Source organism: Furipterus horrens, unplaced genomic scaffold (assembly GCF_987537825.1).
Source record: "Furipterus horrens unplaced genomic scaffold, mFurHor1.1.pri manual_scaffold_7, whole genome shotgun sequence".
Taxonomy (NCBI): domain Eukaryota; kingdom Metazoa; phylum Chordata; class Mammalia; order Chiroptera; family Furipteridae; genus Furipterus; species Furipterus horrens.
Genome location: NW_028327177.1, coordinates 138,821,744 through 138,835,652, shown reverse-complemented (window position 1 = coordinate 138,835,652; position 13,909 = coordinate 138,821,744). Strand labels below are relative to the sequence as shown.

Below are 13,909 nucleotides of genomic sequence, written 5' to 3'. Positions count from 1 at the left end.
CCTTTCTTTCAGCTTCCCCCTACCTTGCTCGCCCTCTCTTCCCTCTTACTGTTTCTAGTTTTACTTCTGCAAATTCATTGCTGGTGACTTGTTCTGACCACTCCCTTCCTTCTTGGGCTCTTCAGTTTTTAACATTTTAACGTTTACAGTAATGCTTCATTGTTTGTTTTTATATGAATTAATTTTATCTTCACTAGTAAGTTCTGTGAGAGCATCTTTATAACTGCTACAACACAGCGGAAAAGCAGCCTTTGATAGGTTGATTTTTTTCCCTCCATTATTGAAATGTAATATCTGATACCGAAACATCCAAAGAATATGTAAGCTAGAAAGCATTATTATAATGTAAACCCTGGTTCGCACTTCTGTTTCCTTCTCCCTGCTTAACCCCGGGGATACCACTGTCTTTAAATTTTGTCTTAATTTTCTTACCTTTTTAAAATAGGTTTTTCAGATATATAGCTATTAAAAAAATCAGTTTTGAGGTACATAAGAGCAAATTCATACAATATGTAATCTTCTGGAACTTGCTTTTTTCACATAACATTGTAAGATTGATGAATGTCGTTGCATTTGGCTGCACTTGATTTCTTTCACTGGCATAACGTTCCATTTCGTGAACGTGCCAGTTTATCCAACCTTGCCACAGATATTTGCGTTGTCGGCAGTTGTTTGCTATTATGAATGGTTGTTCAATGAGCATTCTGACGATTTTCTGAATACGCATGTGCAGAAGTTTCTCTAGGGCTTATTCTTAGGACTGCAATTGCTGGGTATCAACGATACAAATATTTTATTCTTCAAGCTATGCTTAATTTTTTTCTGACAAGGGCAGATATTTTTGTTTTGGTTAATGCAATGTCTTCAGCATCTGGAGTTACACTTAGCATATAACAAGTGCTTTTTCGTTATGGTCTTAATTGCATTTTCCTTATTACTGGTGGGGTTGAGCAACTTTTCGGGTTGATTTTTCGATATCATGGAGCTTTTGTTGTTGTTGTTGTGTTATAACCAGATATTCTCCTTTGCTGTGGCAGGTGGACGGAGAGCTAGAAGCCCTGATGGAGAACGGTGAGGGACTCTCTGATAAAAATCAGGTGCTCAGCTTATCCCGGCTAATGGTTAGAATCGAAACTTTGGAACAGAAACTTACCTGTCTCAAGCTCATACAGGTAAACACTTTGATATTAATTTATTTTTTATTTCTGAATTTGAGGTGGGACATTTAAACTGCAATTCAGATTGAATTAGTGGAGAAGGAATAATTCTGGTGAGAAGAATTACTCTTATTTTAAAATAGATATGGAGTTCTACATGACTTTGAAAGCTTCTACTCTTAAAAATGGCTTAAGGGTTCACTATCATTTAGTCTATTAGTAAATATTATTTGTTTTCTCTCTTTAGTTAGAGAACATGAGATTTTTTGTGTGTGTGTAAAAGTTCATGACACTTGGTAATTTTTCCCTTGTTAGCATAACAAAGCAAGAAATTTTAACAGTAATCTCATTTACTCCAGTTTATTAAATAAGCCACAAGAAGTTGGATAATAAAAAGTTAATGATTTTTTTTTAAATCTTAAGAGAAAAAAAGCCTTTTGAACAAGCATCTGAGAGAAAAGCAAGTTATTTAACAGCTAATTTTTAGTTTCAGCCTTTCCAGTAAAAATGGTAAATGTAATTTTTCTTAGCCTTTTAGAATTGAATTTCATTGTAAACAGCATATTAATAGTTATATAATTTTCTATTTGAATAAAGTAGAAAAGATACATTTTGGGTATCAAAAAATAATAATTTTACTTTAAAGCATTTGTTAGTTATATAGTTAGAGTTGAGTTAAAATAGTTTCTAGGACTAAACTATTTAGTCCTCTCCGTGGGCCCTCTTTAATGCTCTATCTGGTATTCTCTCCGCACACACACCCCGCCCCCCAAATACCCTGCATCCTGCCTCCCCTCCACCATGGAAGAACACACACTCACAGTCTTGCCTGAAGTCTTTTCTGGAACGTCATGGGCTGTCTTTGTTGTGGATCTGGATGGCAGAGCTAGGTGAAGGCCGGGAAAGTAACCAGAAGCTTCAGGAAGAGGTCAGTTCACATTCATCTTGCTTGTTTCTTTCTTTTTTGTAATCCTCACCTGAGGATATGGATATATATGTTTTAGGGAGGAAGGGAGAGAGAGGGAGAAACATTGATTGGTTGTCTCTGTTTGTACCCTGACCAGGGATCAAACCTGCAACCTAGGTATGTGCCCTGACCAGGAATTGAACCCACAACCTTTTGGTGTCTGGGACGATGTTCTAATCAACTGAGCCACCCGGCCAGGGCTAACGTGCTTGTTTCTTAAAACTACTATACTGATTGCTTAGACTGGTGGTATGTGATAATATGAGAGAGAATAAATTTAGCATTATATTTGCTGCTGGTATCATCCCAATGTCATTCCAACTATAACCTTTACATACACCTTACTAGTAGTGAGTATGCCCTGTCGTTTTTCTTATAGTATTTATTTAAGGTGGGTACTACCTAGTTGGGAACTAAGAGAACAAGATATAATGTCATACTTAAGTGAAAGATCCAGTATATTGCTAAAACCATAGTTTTTAAAAGATAGGAAATCATATGGAACTTAAATTATGGGGTTCTAAAACACTTGTGAGGAGCTGAATTCTGGATGAGAAGAGTAGAAACATTTTTAGGAGTAAATAAGTCTTAAGAAATCTAAGTAAATGTTCAATGGCAGCATTGTTAGTGGAGTTGTGATTTATACCTGCCCATGAAGTAAACGATATTTCCTAACTTGGTTTAAATGTAGTTGTTGTGTTTTTTTTTTTGATCCTCATACAAGGACATGCCCACTGATCTTAGAGAAAGGGGAAGGGGTGAAAGAGAGGGGAAGAAAAAAATTGATGTAAGAGAGAAACTGATCGGTTGCCTCTTGTATGCACCCTGGCTGGGACCAAACCTGTAACCGAGGCATGTGCCCTGACCAGGAATCGAACCCACGACCTTTCAGTTAACAGGATGACTCTACCAACTAAACAACACCAACCAGCGCTAAATGTAGTTACTTTTAATCCTGATTTCTAATATAATCTCAAAGTTGTTTAATAATACTCTTTAAAAACAAAACAAAACATGGGAGCGGGCAAATAAGTGATTATTTTGTCTTCATTCTTCTCCCAGGAGATTTGGCAAAAAGGAGAAGTCAGGAAAACGGGTTTTGGTAGAACTACATCGTGGGGTGTGTTTTAGATGAAATTCTTGGATTTTAGTGTGAGAGGGTTAATTGTTTCTGAATAAAGAGAGAGTCTCTCTTTACTAGACAGATATTTATTAAAGGCTGTAAAGAGATAAGTAAACATATGCGGAGTTTTTTTTTGTGTGTGTGTGTGTGAGACATCATTTAAATATTTGTTGTTCCATAGTTCCCACACCTCTAACAGTCATTGGGAAACTTTTTAGAAAAAGTTTCTATATTTTTATATATATATATATATTTTTAAATGTACTCAGGTTTGAGAACTACTGGTGGGAAATATTAATATTAATCAGTCCTATATGATGTTGTGAGCAGTAACCTGCTGCATATTTTATTCTTGCTTGTGAGTCTTATTAAAATTTTTCCTTCCCTTTTGTAGAAAAATAATAGGATGTTTAAATCCTTTTGTAATTATAGAAACCTAGGTTTTAATGTAATAAGACAGTAAAATAAAAACCTCACTGCTCCTGCAGAAATGATCTGACCCCATCCAGAGGTTTGAAAAGTCACCTGTAAAAAATGATGTTTGTTTGTTTGTTTGTTTTTTCATTGTATTTAATCAGATTATAAAGACTTTGGAACACTTACCCATTCCTACTAAAAATATGTTGGAGGAAAGCAAAGTACTTCCAATTATTCAGCGTTGGTCTCAGACCAAGACGGCTGTTCCTCAGCTGAGTGAAGGAGACGGGTACTCTAGTGAGAATACGTCACGGGCCCACACACCGCTCAACACACCTGATCCTTCCTCCAAGCTGAGCGCTGAAGCTGACACAGACACCCCCAAGAAGCTCATGTTTCGCAGACTTAAAATTATAAGCGAAAATAGCATGGACAGTGCAATCTCTGATGCTACCAGTGAACTAGAAGGCAAAGATGGCAAAGAGGACCTTGACCCGTTAGAAAACATCCCTGCGGAAGAAGAGGAAGAGTTACAGTCACAGCAGCTACTCACACAGCAGCCGCCTGAATCTAAAGTCGATAGTGAGATTGCTGTGGAGGCCAGCAAGCTGCCCACGTCCGACCCAGACGCTGACGCTGAAGTAGAGCCTAAAGTGAACAGTGGCACAAAACTAGAAGAACATATTGCTGAGGAAACACCGTCCCAAGACGAAGAGGAGGGGGTATCTGATGTGGAGAGTGAGAGGAGCCAGGAACAGACAGACAAAACAGTAGATATAAGTGACTTGGCCACCAGGCTCCTGGACAGTTGGAAAGACTTAAAGGTAAGAAAACATTTTTGTTCATTTTAACCTGAGTTACTCAGGTTAAGAGTTGTACACACTTTAAGTCAAATTATCTACTTTTCTATCTATACATTGAAAAATGGAATAGTATCTTACTATCAGGTAATTATAGATGTCTCAAACATCTTTTAAACCTTGGCAAGAGATATACCAGCCAAACTAATCTACAAATATCCCCTTTTCCTTATTAAAAAAAAATGTACTATAACATTGAAAACAGAAGCAAAAAATTCTTTGTGTAATAAATGTATGATTCTAGTTTTGAAAATTATGTGTAAGAGTTTGTAAGGAAAAATATGAATGTTTAAATAAATTAGAAATTAATATATTGGATTAACTTAAAATTAATTTAAAATAAAAAACTAATTGGAAAACCAAGGTTTAGCATGTTTTTAGCAAAAATGATTTGGTATAAGTTTCTATTCCAGTAAAACAACTTTATATGGAGTTAGTTGGTATTAAACTATATATTTCGGTTCCAATACTGTGTCTGAAATAGATCTATCTTTAAATGCCTATTTCTTTCCACAAAAGATGCTATCTAGAGGAAAAATAGAGAGATGTGGGACCCTTACACCTAATATGTGCTTAATCTCCTCAAAGAATGTAGCAAGGTGTGCAGGGTTTGCTTTACAGAAAACCCAGTCTGGCTCTTAGATAAACACAGAACTGAGTAACAGGATGAGCCTAGGAGAGATGTGGCACATTTCCACTGTAAGAGATGTAGACCTGGGATCCAGCTCTTAAGGATCCTACGGGAACAGGTTACGTTTCTGTTCCTCCTCTCTTCTGCCAGAGGTGAAGCAACCAGATAAACCAGCAGTACAGATTTATTTGCAGCAAGATGGATACTTGAATCCCCCCTATCCCCAATTATGGCTATAAGGCTCACCTATTAGATCCTGTGATTTGACCCATATGGAACTGGCCTTACACTGAGCAAAAAGAGTAGTTGGTTGGTTGTGCACTGTGCGTATTTTTGGCATTTGCAATTGACTTCTTTAAGTGTGGTGTGGTTTCGGCTCATTTACCTGTTTGAGCTCTTACTCATGCTACTTTTTCATCACTTACAGTTCAGCATAAACTCAGCCTTACTAAGCCTATGAAACCTGGCCCTTTTATAATTCTAAAAGGAAAGACTCATAGTAAGTCTGCCTTTGACACAACATGTGAGCTACAGAAACTGGGGTTGCAATTAATTGAAAGAGACGCTGGGTCAGTCACTTGGGTTGGACCCTTATTTAAGGCCTGTTTTACTCTTCCCTGGAAGAAGTCTCTCATGTTTAGAGACTGCTAGTAGAGCCTGTAGTATGGCTGGCTCATTAAGGAAGGTGGAAACAGACAAATACACAGGTGGACAGAGGAAAAGCCGTTATAGTTTTATAGAGAGGGAATGGAATTATAGACCCAGTAGTTCACCTTTGCCTGAGATGTCTCTGGTTGACATAATGAAAAAAAAAAAAAAGACACAATCATCATAATTCTTTAAAACCCTCTCTCTTAAAATCTGGAAAAAGTGAATATTTTTGTTTCTCTGTGTGGTAGTTTTTTATTGTAATTGTAATGCTATGAATTATTCTTGAGTCCTACAAAATTATTTCTTCCCTTGCTTGTTATCCTCCCTATTTCTATTCAAAAGATCAAAGCAGTTGAACAGCACTATGTAGCTTGATGGTCCTCTTGTTTTGAGGTTTAAAATTTTATTCATACTTAATATATATCCTTCTTACTTTGTATACTCTGGGTTTATCCTGATTCTTAGCATTAAGGAAGCCATTAAATAAAATTCTGTTTCTTCAAACTTCACTTTGCTCTGGAATCATTACCCATCTAGAATTGCATTACTGAGAAATTTTTTGCGTAACTGAACTGTGATGTTTTTGTTACACGTCGGTGCTGGGGTTTTTAATCCATCTGTTGTTCTATTAACATTTACAATGGTTCTAATTTCAAAACTATGATTATGGTTGTCCTTAAAAAAATACTTTAGTATCTAACAGGAACTCTGAATTTAGGAACCCACACCTTGAACATTTTAGAGAAACACATTGACATGATATGGTTACTATACAGTATATCCATACTCTCCGGCATTGAAAGAGTTAACTACTTCTGTCTGACTTCCACCTCTGTGTTCAAGTAGACATTGGCAGAAAAGAAAATGTCTAATTCACCCAATCTTTATTAAGCACCCGTTGCCAAGCACTGTTAGTTGATGACGTTAATCCTGAGATCATACTAAAAAACATTGATCTAAGGTGGTGATTATGTTAGCCACTCCGAGCTTCCCTGACCTTCTCGGGCCACTTTAACATCACTGGACATGTATTCCAGTCGGCCTTTCTGCGCACTGGATACAGTGAAGAACTGAAAGAGGTTGCTTCGAATTCCTTAGTCTTTATTTTGCTGTGAAGGCAGACTATAGGGATCATCAATAAATGAAAAAGGGTGGGCGGGAAGGGAATGAAGCTTCATGAATTACTCTTTGTCCTCCCAGATCTGATGATGATCCCTCTTGTAACTTGAACCATTTCCATCTAGCTTCTCAGGGCAGCAAGGAGCTTGTTAACATCACCAGCTGACCATGTGTCTCCTTTTCTCAACTCCATTTTCAACTCCGTGCTGAAGAAAAACAAGAACCTAGCGTGCATTCTGTGAAGAAACAGGAAGATGGTTGGGAAGTTGGATGATGCATGAAAAATATAATAGGTGAAAAGAGGACAGAGGTGGTTAACTCACTGGCGCCGGCGTTATTTTGGTGCGTCCATTGCCGACAATGGATGTCGTTCTGGGAAAATCCCGACTCCTGGCAAGAAAGAATTAAGTGAGCTACTTTTTCTATACTCTATATACACAGGACCACTGCCTTGCCTTGGCTCCACAAGGCTTCCACGTTTTGATTCCTAAAGTAGACCTAAGCAAGAAACATCACCTAGCACATTGCTACACATGAGCATGCCTTCACTGTCACAAGCAAATTCACTGGGCTACGTTTTCAGCAGGGACATGTGCATATATTTCTGCTTGCAAAAGGAATTGTTGTACATCACCCCTCATGCTGAAAATACTCCCTAGACTTCACAGGGCAAAACAGCTGGTTAGAAGTGGTGATTAATTATAACCTTGACTGGAAAATCTTCATTCATTTGGATCATGAGAAAAAGAGGTAAGGTCCCTGAACATTTGGCAGTTTCAGTTGTAATTAAACACCCAAGAGACTGTGGTGGCTAGTGATTCCAGAGCCTGTCTTGTAAACACTTAGGGTTATAGGATGGCATCTCTCTCTGTGATGAATTCCGGGCAGTTACAGTTGCACCTGAGTGAGATGGTGTAGGGACAACATTCTGTACATGTAATAAGTTGGACTCTTCTTTATAACCATTCTTCTTAATATCTTTCATCTTTCTCTCCAGACATCTGTAATGCACAAAATTATTTTCCTAGAAAGTTAAGCATTAAACTCTCTATAGAAATAAAATGGAGTTACCCCACTGAGAGTTTAGAATCACTGCTTCAAATTTTGATCTGTAACTAATATTGTATGTGAAATTATCCCTGGATTTCTGTAATACATTTCAAAATCCTTAGAGTATTCTATATTCGTAGAGATCAATTATTAGTTATCCTTTTCTTTAAAATTTAGAATTGCTCCACAAGAACACTATATTAGATACTGGTATATTGAAGTTATTTTAATGTCCTTGGTAAAAGGCAAATGTGGCCTTAAACTTATTAGTAGTCCCTTTTGTTATTATTGGATAAATACTTTAATCTAAATCATAGGTTGGCCAAATCTGCTCCACTGCTTGTTTTTGTAAGTAATTTTTTTAGCACAGCCACATTTGTTCATTTACACGATTGCCTGTGGCTGCTTCCGCCCTGCCATGGTAGGATTGAGTAGTTGCTTCAGAGACGGGTGACCAGCAAAACCTAAAATATGTGCTATCTTGTCCTTTACAGAGTAAGTTTGCCAACACCTGATCTAAACAGTAAAGTACAGAATTTGGCTGCTCTAAACATTCTGATATTGAATGAAGTCATTTTGACAAATCTTTTGGGTGAGCTTTTAACTCTATTTCCCTACAGACATAATGATCATGTTTTTATAGGAGATGAAGTTAGTTTAAGAAAAAAAATGTCTTGACTCTTTAGGGAAAATTGCTTTATTTGAATGTAAGACTATCTGAGAAGTGGGAGAATATATACATTAGAATTATTAGGCTAGAAGGGACCTTTAAGAAATATTGTTTTTCCCTCAGGACCATGATCAAGTTAGTTGGAAATGAGAATTTTTGAATATAGATAAGTTGGTATAATCTAGTTTTATATGTAATCATAATTTTAAAAAATACAAATTTTCCTTCTTAAATGTTTTTAAAATTCTTATATAATTTTAGACATACAGGAAAACTGCAAGCATACTCTTTGTGTATGTATTCTGCAAGTAACACACATTTTAGTAACAAATACAGAAAAAGATCACCTTAAAATTTTTTTAAACCCTTCAGATTCCCCAATTTAACATTTCACCAAATTGGATGTATCATTTTTATTAAAAACTTTTAACTTTTAAAGAGTAAGTTACAGATAAGATGCCTACTGCCCCTAGTATTTCAGTGTGTATAAGGGTATTTCATAAAAACAAGGGCATTCTTCCATATGGCTTCAGTAGATGTATCAAAATCAACAAATTACAGTGACAGTATTAGTATTTAATCAGCAGACCTCATTTAAATTTTGCCAGTTGTGCATATAATGTTCTCGATAGCAAAAAAAAAAAAAAATTTCTATTTCAGACTCTAACCCAAGAGCAAGAGTTACATTATTAAAGTAATATATTGAATTGTATTACTTTAATCTGGAATAGTTCCTCAGTCTTTCTTTGTCCTTTTTTTTTTTTTAAGTATATTTCATTGATTGTATTGTTACAATAGTTCCAATTTTTCCCCTTTGCTCCACTCTGCCCAGCACCCCCCGCCAGCAATCCCTCCCCCCACCCCCCCGCTTTGGTCTTTTATAAACTTCACTTTTTGCATACTTCTGAATTTCTCAATTTTGGCTTGTCATGTTTTCTTTTGCTTGGATTCACGTTAACACGTTTTTGGTCAGGAATATTACAGGAGTGTTCTTCACATGACGTTGATTTGTTGCATTATTGGCATGATCAGTTTGGATCACTTGGTTAAGATGGTGTCCACCAGGTTTCTCCAATGTGAAGTTACTGTCTTCCCTTTCTAATTAGAAAGTATCACAAAGGAGCACATTTGGAAATATATAAATATTCTGTTTTCCATCAAATTTATCCTTTAGTTTCAATATCCAGTGAATTTGCCTGAATCACATAACTATGATGATCGCCAGCTGGTGATTTTCCAATCCATCATCATTCCTTCTGTGTTTTTTGGTTGGCATTCTTTCATAAACAAGAGCTGTCGTTTTCCATTTTGTTCTTTATTCATTGATTTATATCAGTTTAAACTCATGGATTATTGTTTTTATTCAATGAATTATGATTCATTAGTTCCATTATTTATTCAGTGCTTAAATGAAATTGTCCCTTATTTGGGCATTTAGAGATCCTGTAAGATCCCTTCTGTGTGATTTTGACATCTCCATTTCATATTTTTAACATGCTCTTTCAGGCTCATCTTGTACTTTCCTTTACCGAGCCCTGGAATCAGCCATTTCTCTAAGAAGCTCTGATTCCTTGTGGTGGGAAATAATATTTAGAAACCAAGACCCAGGCTTTAGATGAAGTCATTGCTACTGGGCATTGTTTGTAGGGGCTGTCACTAGACTGTAAAAAAGTATATATATACTTACATTTCTGTATCTATGTAAATGAATGTGTGTGCTCATAAACTACTTAACCTCTATCATTTCTCTTGCCTTTCCTTCTGTTAATGTGACACCACACCCTCTTCTGAATCATTTGAGTTTCCTTCTGTGGCTCTCACTAATGTTGTATTCTGCCTATCCTTTAAAAGGTGGCATTTCTTGGGACACCTGAGATTTCTTTTGTCCTACTTGTGAAGTAGGTCATATCATCTCCTCTTTGCCGTTTTTAATTCAGGGTCTTGTCATTTCTTGCTTAGACTATTTTAACAGCCTCCTATTTGTATTTCTTGCTCCCATTCTTTCCCCCATTTTTATTATCCTTTAAAAGACACAGATGTGATCAATAATCAGAATCTAATGGCATCACGGAGACTCCCATTACTAAAATAACAATGCCTTTAAGAGTATGAGGAAACTAAGTAGGCATGGTACTTCTATGTTTATCTAACTTCTTGTTCAATAATTTCATCTAAACACTAAGCATATGAGTCACATCAGGCTATTCATATATATATGCAGAGTGGGGCAAAAGTAGGTTAACAGTTGTGAGTATATGAAACAATTTATTCTTGTATTATTATTTATTGTATTATTTGCCACACAACCTACTTTTGTTCCACTGTGTGTTCACCCCTCTTGTGTCTGTGTATGGTGTTCCCTTTGCTTAGAATATCCTTTCTTTTATTTGTATCTTTTTTTTTTTTAATCTTCCTTTATTCAGAGTTGTGGTTCATCCTTTGTAGTGCTCTGTCCTTTTCTGCATTTCTATACAGTGGAAGTAATCTTAGCAGATTACTGAAATTATCTGCATAAATTCTTGTTTCCCCTCACTGGACCATGATCTCTTTAAGGGCAAGGACCATAAGAGTTACTTTTATTATTGTATCATCATAGTAATGGTTATAACAATAAGTTACCTATTAATAATAGTGAATGACTGTCCCCAACAGTCTGTGCTATACTTAGTAGCCAGAATGATCTTTTGGAAAATACAGACGTGTTCCTGTCAGTGTCATATTTAAAACTTTTAAATGGTTCCTCATTACACTATTAAAATTAAGTTCATTTTTCTTAACGAGGCTAGCATGTCATGACAGTCTGGCCCTCGTTTATGTATGTAGTCTGACCTCAAGCCATTCTGGCCTACCAGTGGGCCTGTGCTACTAATGTTCATGTACACAAAAACATACATGTTCACTGTTCCTGAAAACACTTTTTTGTTTGTTTAGATATCTCTCCTCCTTTCTCCAGGAAAGCCATTTCTAGTCCCCCAAGACAAAGTATTCTGTCCTTTTTGAATGCTCCCAACACATGCTTCCCAGTCATAGCAGATAACATTTCATAATTGTACATTGTGGGGAAGCAGAGACTGCTTCTCTCTTGGTCACTTGAGTTTCCCTCGGGCACTGGGGTCATGTTATTATCAGCTACAAATGGAAGCAAACAGGTCCATGAGGTTGTAACTTAGCTTTTAAGTGACAGAAATAAAAACCGACTCAGGTCTTTTTATTATATTTCATATTCTTCCACTCCTTTTTCTGATCCTACAAATAGTGATTTCTGTATCCTTGTTAGGCAGTTCATGGAGTTATGGTGAATACTTTTCAGGTTTATCTTAATCTGCTTTTGATTTTAAAGCTGTAATGAGTCCAAATTCATTCTGAAATCATAGAAACTGCCATTTTAATGTTTTGTTCAAGTACCTTTTTTTTCTTACGCCGCAGAGATTTCAACCTGTGATTTATGGTTGAACATCAGGAGGTTTTCAGAAGCCCATGGAAGCATGCCTCTTCCTGGGGCAAGAGGTCCATAAATATGAGCAGCTTCTCAAACAGGAATGAAAACCAAAACTTTCATTTTGGGGGAGCCCAGCTCTCTGAAGTTAGAAGAGTGTCTCCTCAGGGGACACTTCTTTAGTTTCTTGGAGCCAGCGTTTTATAATTTTCAGTGTACTAATATTGCTCTTCTTGAGTTAAAAACTTTATTCCTAAGTGTTTAATTTTTATGCTAAAATAATAATTGATTATTGATTTCATTTTTGGCTTGTTCATTGCTAGCTTATAGAAGTTATTTTTTGTGTGTGTTGTTCTTGTATCCTGCAGTTTTGGTGAGGAAATTCATTATCTTCAATAGGGTTTGTGTGCGTGTGTGTTTGCACTTTAGGATTTTCTGCATACAAGATCATTTCATTGGCAAGCAGACGTAGTTTTACTTTTTTCTTTCCAATTTGGATGCCCTTGATTTCTTTTTCTTGCCTAATTGCCCTGGCTAGAACTTTCAGTATAATGTTGAATAGAAATAGAGCAGGCATCTTGGTCTTATTCGGAGTTTAGGGAGAAAGCTTTCAGTCTTTCATCATTTAATAGGATGGATGTACATTGTGGGTTTTTCATAAATGCCCTTAATCAGGTTGAGGAAGTCCCCTTCTGTTCCTGGTTTGTTGAGTGTTTTTGTCATTAAGGTATGTTGGATTTTGTCCAATAACTTTCCACATGTATTTTTTTAGTGTATCTAAATTGTCCTATGTTATCTCATTGCTTTTTAAAAAGTTCACTAAGTTTTTAAGATCCATCTATTATGTTGCTTTGTATTCTTTCTAGTCCTTCGTGTCTGACTTCCGTGTTTCATTCTGTGGTGTGCACCTACAATATTTTATTCATCCTTTCCCTAGTATTGGCACCCAGATTGCCATCAACTGTCTCCCATCATAGACATGTGGTGATGAACATTTTTTACATTTCCCTGTATGAGTCAATAGGAGATTTTAGGGGGCATATAATCCCAATTGCAGACCTGCTAGGTCATACTCTCTTTCTTTTCTTTTCTTTTTAAATATATTTTATTGATTATGTTGTTACAGTAGTCCCAATTTTCTTCCCTTTGCTCCCCTCTGCCCGGTACCCCCCTTCTCTCCAGCAACCCCACCCCCCTTAGTTCATGTCTAAGGGTCATACATATAAGTTCTTTGGCTTCACCCTTTCCTATATTATTCTTAACTTCCCGCCATCTATTTTGTACCAGCCGATTATGCTTCTTAGTCCCTGCACCATTTCCGCTATTCTCCCCCTTCCCCCTCCCAGCTGATAACCCTCCAAATGATCCCCATACCTATGATTCTGTTCCTATTCTGGTTTGCTTAGTTGGATTTTGTTTTTGTTTTTATGTTTTAGATTCAGTTGTTGATAGTCGTGAGTTTGTTGTCATTTTAGTGTTCATAATTTTGATCTTTTCCTTAAGTAAGTTCCTTTGACATTTCATATAATAAGGGCTTGGTGATGATGAATTCCTTTAGCTTTACCTTGTCTGGGAGCCACTTCATCTGCCCTTCCATTCTAAATGATAGCTTTGCTGGATAGAGTAATCCTGGTTGTATGTCCTTGCTTTTCATCACATTGAATATTTCTTGCCAGTCCCCTCTTGCCTGCAAAGTTTCTTTGGAGAAATCAGCTGACAGTCGTATAGGCCCCCCTTTGTAGGTAACTCTGCTTTTCTCTTGCTGCTTTTAAGATTCTCTCTTTATCTTGAACCTTTGGCATTTTAATTATGATGTATCTTGGTGTGA

The 13,909-nt window shown here is 36.6% G+C and overlaps 1 protein-coding gene across 1 annotated transcript in view; it reads left to right on the top strand.

Annotated features, from left to right (window-relative positions):
- Nucleotides 1-13,909, top strand: part of SETD2 (SET domain containing 2, histone lysine methyltransferase) — a 92,993-nt gene that overhangs the window by 48,410 nt on the left and 30,674 nt on the right. Inside the window, exons 10-12 of the mRNA XM_090284643.1 lie at nucleotides 1,038-1,172; nucleotides 1,966-2,085; nucleotides 3,826-4,488. Of these exons, the coding sequence (XP_090140769.1) occupies nucleotides 1,038-1,172; nucleotides 1,966-2,085; nucleotides 3,826-4,488 (918 nt within the window). The remainder of the gene's footprint in view (nucleotides 1-1,037; nucleotides 1,173-1,965; nucleotides 2,086-3,825; nucleotides 4,489-13,909) is intronic.